The 6729-nt window shown below is 48.2% G+C and overlaps 2 protein-coding genes across 2 annotated transcripts in view; both read left to right on the top strand.

Moving 5' to 3' along the window:
• LOC128272870 (uncharacterized) overlaps positions 1 to 2732 on the top strand; it is a 7022-nt gene extending 4290 nt beyond the window's left edge. The window contains exons 2-5 of the mRNA XM_053010753.1: positions 1670 to 1801; positions 1872 to 2059; positions 2129 to 2315; positions 2387 to 2732. Coding sequence (XP_052866713.1) covers positions 1670 to 1801; positions 1872 to 2059; positions 2129 to 2315; positions 2387 to 2572 — 693 coding nt within the window. The 3' untranslated portion in view covers positions 2573 to 2732. The remainder of the gene's footprint in view (positions 1 to 1669; positions 1802 to 1871; positions 2060 to 2128; positions 2316 to 2386) is intronic.
• Positions 2733 to 4707: 1975 nt separating this feature from the next.
• Positions 4708 to 5348, top strand: LOC128272772 (thioredoxin-like protein 4A). The gene is made up of 2 exons (XM_053010644.1): positions 4708 to 4872; positions 4943 to 5348. The coding sequence occupies exons 1-2, from the start codon at positions 4795 to 4797 to the stop codon at positions 5291 to 5293; spliced, it is 429 nt and encodes a 142-aa protein (XP_052866604.1). The 5' UTR covers positions 4708 to 4794; the 3' UTR covers positions 5294 to 5348.
• Positions 5349 to 6729: the final 1381 nt, after the last annotated feature.

Genomic DNA, 6729 nt, shown 5'->3' with positions numbered 1-6729 from the left:
AATGTTCGCTGCATTGTTGTGCACTCCGCAATTGCACAATTTGCTGACATTTGACGTGTCAGAATCAGCAACTAAATTCAATTCATAGTCGCTTTATAGTGATACGAAAGGTTTCTGTTCGAGCGATGTCCAATTTCAAGCAAAACTCGGATCTAGTGCGGACATTCTGTGTGTTTAAAACAGAATACGATCAATTAAAAGAAATTTAAGTTGACAAAAGAAATGCTCAATCACTGCTAGATCCATATTGAAACGCTGACGTCCCTTTTGGAGCTTTTGGCAAAAGATGGCCAAATTGGTCACAAAATAAGGAGTATCAAAGAGAAGGACCCGCCTCAGAACAGGAACGCTGAATGATTGTATCTTAGATCACGCACAGCATTGTCACATTTTAACGCTGCTAATGGCCACCGTACCCTGTGTGTGACAAATCGCACCAGCCACACTAGGGAGACCATCCTATTAACAACATTTCGCTCGATCGTTCTGTAGGCCAGAAAGGTCAGCAGAATAATTAACCCACGACGATTCGCGAACTGGCAATGCTAACTCCCGGAATAGTGAGAATTGCTAACGAAAGGTTAGAATCTTTGCCATTCCGTGGATGCGTTCTATCAATCGGACCTCCGGTTCGTCCGGTTTGGCCAACTAATGGCCAACTTTGGACCGCACATCGGCATCGACGCTCTCTGTTGGCGATTCAGCTAAATAAAATTTGGTGAATGTTGTTTGTTTTTATTATCACCATTTTGCGTCGTTCGGTTTGTCTGGTGGCCGCCAAGACCAGCACCAAAAGATGATCCGCTAAATCTTGTTCGCTGAAGTGCTATCGGTGCCCTCCCGTTGCCTGACCTTTAGCGTGTGGGTCGTGTAAGGATCGCGTGTCAGCGTTGCGCATCCTGTGTACCCGCGATCGGCTAGCATTCACCGGGAGCAAATCAGGTTTGGCTGACATTTGACGGAGCACGCTAAATGCCGGCAAAATTATTTGCGAAGATAAACAATCATTTAAATTTGAGCATTTGTTTACCCAGCCCAAGGCCGGCACGATCACAATGCGATACAATTCCGGTGCGGCGAAGACGTTTATCGAAAGCACCTTATCCGCCCGGAGTGTCCGTGGTCAAGGTCAGCTCATTAATCATAAGGAAGAAGCTGCAATCTCCGATGCAGCTTCGAAAATCCCGCGCCACTCACGTTTGCTGTGAGATTGATTAGAGAGGGTTCACCTTGCGCGGCCTTGGATTAGAGGCTTGAGCATAAAAATTAAATCACAGCGAATTAGCGAAGAATTACGATCGTAGCAGGATGCGTCCACAATGATGCAGTGCGGTCAACGGTGCTAAGTACCGAGCGCGATCGTTCCACGGTCGTGCACGATAACTCGCTGCTCGCGAACACTGTTGTGGGCTGATTTATTTTTTCGCCATTACTATTATTGATACGAAAGTCGTGATCGTGAATCGTACGGCCTACGGCACCGGTAATGGGGTAATCAAGCGTAACGCAATAAAGAATATGGACTCTGACTGGAGGCTGGCAACACTGGTCCAAGAATAAGATTTTCCTTCATTTCTCGTTCGAAAATGCTACTTTGAGGGCAAAGTGTGTCAGATGGTGCAGGTCGTTCAATAACTTCTTTTCGGCTTCATTATTCCACCTGCTCCAGGGTTACTCCTGTGTCGACCTGATGAACGCCGGCATGCGCCAGTCGGGCGTCTACTATCTGCAGATCCGTGGCACGACCTACTGGTTCCTGAAGGTGTTCTGCGAGCAGGAGGTGGCCGACGGAGGATGGACGGTAAGTGTCGACGAAACCGCCCGAAACCATCTCGAGTCTCGAGCCATCAGTGATAATGCCTCTCGTTCAGGTCATCCAACGGCGCGATGACTACGGAGATCCACGGGAAAACTTCAACCGTGACTGGGCCGACTACAAGAACGGCTTCGGCGATCCGGCGAAGGAGTTCTGGCTCGGTAACGAAAACATCTACATGCTGACGAACAATGAGGACTACTCGCTGCGCGTGGAACTGGAAGACTTCGAGGGCAACAAGAGGTTCGTGTGTGGGTCTTATCTTTCCTGTTCGACGGTGGCTCACTTTTGCTCACTCTTCCCCTTCGACAGGTACGCACAGTACTCGCACTTTAAGATCCACTCGGAGCAGGATTACTACAAGCTGGAGATCGACGGCTACGAGGGCAACGCGGGTGACTCCCTGAACGATCCGTGGTACGGGTCCAACAACAGCCCGTTCTCGACGTACAACCGAGACAACGACAGGAGCTCGCTCAATTGCGCCAGCATGCTGAAGGTCAGCGTCGTTTTGGGGCCGTCAATGTGGGACCATTTCGCAAGCCTAACTTTCTTTCCATCCCTACGCAGGGCGGCTGGTGGTGGAAGTCATGCGGACGGGGACTGAACGGGCTGTATCTGCACGACCCGCAGGATCTGACCGCCCGGCAGGGCATCGTCTGGTTCCGCTGGAGAGGATGGGACTACACGCTCAAGAAGGCAACGATGATGATCAAACCGAAGGGCCCCCAGCCACAGGTGGCCGGGGCGACGTAATAGTGAGACGGCCGTGACAGGAACTGTACAAATTATTACTGTTTGTTTTCACTTGCTCCTCACACACACATCCACTCACATCACCACCCACAGACACATCGTAGACACGGAATCGAACACTCATTGAGCCGCCATCTTGTCGTCGCCCCAAACTCACTCCTTCCGTTCTGCCAAACGGACCCTGGACAGGACTCCATCTTCCGTTCATCTTCCGTTCTTTCGGTCACTCGCTCCTTCTCTTCCTCACTCACTCTCATGTCTGGTTAATGCTGGTTATTTATTGACTGTCGACTGGAAATGGCAAAGGAATGGGCAACATTCAGGTGCGAGCCCTAAACACAGGGCACGTTCTACGTCTTTCGAAAATCGTCGAAAAAATTAACGTTTCGAAACGACACTTCTTTTCTTGTTCTATAAAAGTTTGGTTTTATAATGAAGAAGACGAAGAAAAGTACGCAGATCGCAGTCCGCAAAAGGGCAATCAGTCGAGAGAAAGATTAGACAAATTAGAAGATTAGCCAAAACAAGCCAAAACGAACTACCCGACACTACAGATGGAAACCTTCTTCGCGACGAGATGCAATAATTATGTGTTTATCAGCTTGCGTCACGATCACGGCAACCTGGCGCCTCGAAATGGCCGGGAAATTGGTGGTTTGTGGCAAACGGGTACGGATTAATCGGTCTGTTGAAACTTGTACCATTTTTCATCCTTTTTCCACCCTCGGGTGGTGGTCCATAAATCAAACTGCAAATTGAGCGTTATTGATCAATCGGAACCGCCGGCCAAACGCGACGCGTTGACCTGCAAACGCTATTTATGGCCGCCCCTAGCTTCGCCGATCGATGGACGTCCTGAATGTGGTGGTTGGTCCAGGCCCACGACCAGGATACATCGCACCGTGCCGGGCTCAGACGATCGCAATATTTTGCAATCGTGCTGATCGCAGCATGCCGATCATGGCCGATCCCAAGGCAGCGTGTGGTTGGGAAATCATCGCCATTAACGGTGGTAATAATCGCAAAGTAACTGCTCAACTTCTGACGCTTGCATCCAGACAGCATTCCGCTTCGGTGGTAGAAGACTTGAAAACACTTTACACTGCGGCGCAATGTGCACGTGTGTAGTTGTCCACCCACGGCTTTCGACTCCGTGTTCCATTATGGGAACTCGAGCGATACACTTGTGGGCCCTGCCACAACTGTCCGTGTGTTTGGCATCTATTTAACATTCCACAGCAAACTGTATTCCTTGGCACACCGAGAAAATGGCACAACGTTTTCCCCCGCTTGAAGGAATTACCCAGGAGTTTATGACACCGACCGGATCGTAGGGACAGTTTTAAATTGAACCATTTCTCGCTGCACCACAGAACTGTTTTCGTATCGCCTGTCGCATTCTGTTACATTTCATACATCCATTGACTATGTGGTTCCGTCCAAAAGAAACAAACAAAAAAAACGCCGAGGAAAACCGGACCAACCGACCGACGCCACACCTGCATGGTCACAGTTCACCACATTACACGAAACATGCAATTGTAAATATCGTTTTAATTTAATAGCTGATAGAATGTTTTATATTGAAATAAATATAAAAATCCGAAAAATAAGTTAAAACTTGTGGCGTTGTGTGACGTTTTTACTCTCGTGAACTAGTATTAGGGCTAGAATTACACATCAAGCACATCATTTATAAAAATAAAAATTGGAAATAAGACGAACCCTGCGCGCTGCTTTACTGTGCCGCCGGGCCTATGATCGTGAAACTAAAACATAATGCCAATTCTATTGCAAGGGCAGTTCCGAAATGAAATCCCCAAATTGGACAATGGAGAAGGATTGTTTGGTCGGGCCATTTGATGCATCATGTTGATAGTTGAGTGAAAAACCTCTTAGTTTTCGTTCAGCTTTGGAAAATGTGTTTCAGTGTGCCAATATACTTTTTGAAACTTCAATCACCTGAAATTCCCTTTTTTGAAAAAACCGAACGAAAATTGACACACTCTTAGCCAATACACGAACCTCTGTACTTCTCGTCAACTGCTCGAATGCACTGCTCGATTCGGGTTCACAACAAACAAACGTCAAGCACGAATGTCACTTATTGTTTACGTTTTCGCCGTGCGCGTTTGGGCAACAATTTCTTTTATTTTGCCGTGCTTCAGCAACAATAAAGTGTAGATACTGTTACTGATACGTAATACAATCAACGGTGCACCATGTCGTATATGTTAGCACATTTACACAACGGCTGGCAGGTGGACCAAGCCATACTTTCCGAGGAGGACCGTGTAGTGGTATGTTTTCGAAACCAGTGCTCCGTTTACCGGTTTCTCCAATTGACCCGATACCGTTTTGTTCCCCCAGGTCATTCGCTTCGGTCACGATTGGGATCCCACGTGTATGAAGATGGACGAGGTGCTCTATAGCATCGCGGAGAAAGTGAAAAACTTTGCCGTCATCTATCTGGTGGACATTACGGCGGTGCCAGATTTCAACAAAATGTACGAACTGTACGATCCGTGCACGGTGATGTTCTTCTTCCGGAACAAGCACATCATGATCGATTTGGGCACCGGAAACAACAACAAAATCAACTGGCCACTCGAGGACAAGCAGGAGATGATCGACATCGTGGAAACGGTGTACCGGGGGGCCCGCAAGGGCCGCGGTTTAGTGGTTTCGCCAAAGGATTATTCGACCAAATACCGGTATTAGTGTGGATATCCAGTGTTCTCGGGGAAAAGTGGATTGATTAAAATAATTAAAATAAGTGCGATATTTAAGACATTTTAAAGCTGTCGTTTTGGCCGTTTACTGTAGATTCGAAAGAAATTAACCGGCCCTTCTGTCGCAAACAGAGTACAGAATTATTAATACTTATAATATTTGGCGTCGTTAGCGTTCAGCACCAGTTACCCGAAATCGAAAACTACCTTGACCTTGTCGACCTATTAAAGGCCGTCTTACGTATTTATTGATGAGATCATTGTGGCGAAATGCACACTGGCTACCACCGTCTTGGCATGTAATCCCACCATTCACCCTACGACGACCTATCATCGCCATCGTTTTTCACATATAAATATAGAGAAATGAACGGTCGAGGGATTTTTAGAACAAAAAAGGAAGGAAAAACGGAAGCTTTCTTTTGCACGCTACTGCGCACGACCGCTTGCGATGCCCACTGGTGCGCTCCGGGCAGAGAGCGGGATGAATAATTTAAGCGAAAATAATCATCAAGCTTAAGGAAAGCAGCCGCCGGAAGGAAGCACCTTCCAACCAACCAGCAGCGGCTTATTCAATCGGTTCATGTTGACTGTTTCCTATCGGTGGGCGGCCCGGGTGGTTCGCCGAGGCAGGATGGTGGAACCGTTTCCGCTGCCTATTCTCGATTCGTTTGCTCCGGCAACCTGCTAACGTGCCGGGTCCCGGGTATACCAGTTTCCGTTGGCACTCGGCATCACGGTGCTCCCTGACTTCGGTTGCGTTTTAGCATTCCAGGTGGAAGACGTTCCAATTTATGGCCCATCCTTCGTCCTTGGCGTATGTGCGAGCATCAGGTCTGGTTGGTAGCAACGCGGGAGGAACTCTTTCTTTCTCCCCGAGCAGGGTGAAAGGTTATGTGTCTGTCTTCCATTTAACCGGGGACACCACAAGGGGGGTGGCGGTACCCACTGGCAGCGACATTCTGCAGCCGCAGCTGCGGTATGACATTAGTTAAATAATCATGTCATGGCTTTTGTGCAATTTTCACCATGCATAATTGAAAACCGCAAGGCAAGTGTGCCAGCCGGGTAAAATCTGAACCGAGGGATGATACGGTGCCACAAACACACCACTTTGTGGCAACGCCAACAAAGTTTAAGCCCCCCGTCGTGCAATGGGATCCTGGAGGGATCGATTTAAAGTTCGCACACAAGCTGCCGGCATCTTCCGTTCCGATTGCGCACAAACAGCTGATAATGTGACACCATTTTCCGCGGATCGGCGGTTTACCCTGGGCCATAAAGTGACGGTGGAACCGAAACGCCCAGGAAACGCTATTGAAATGAGTTGAGCATGGTGAAGGCGAAGAAAAATCTTTATTCTTCTGCAGGAGACTGGTACCTTAGCTACCCAATCCATGGATCGCTTCCGTAACCTCATTTATC

The sequence above is a fragment of the Anopheles cruzii genome, chromosome 3 (assembly GCF_943734635.1).
Source record: "Anopheles cruzii chromosome 3, idAnoCruzAS_RS32_06, whole genome shotgun sequence".
NCBI lineage: Eukaryota > Metazoa > Arthropoda > Insecta > Diptera > Culicidae > Anopheles > Anopheles cruzii.
Note: the sequence above shows the minus strand (reverse complement) of the source record. Positions and strands in the feature narration are given on the sequence as shown.

Excerpts from the sequence above, each read along its gene's own strand:
- LOC128272772 (XM_053010644.1), top strand. The coding sequence starts at position 4,795 with ATGTCGTATATGTTAGCACATTTACACAACGGCTGGCAGGTGGACCAA. Across the intron at positions 4,873-4,942 it reads CCGAGGAGGACCGTGTAGTG|GTCATTCGCTTCGGTCACGA; the intron begins GTATGTTTTCGA and ends TTGTTCCCCCAG.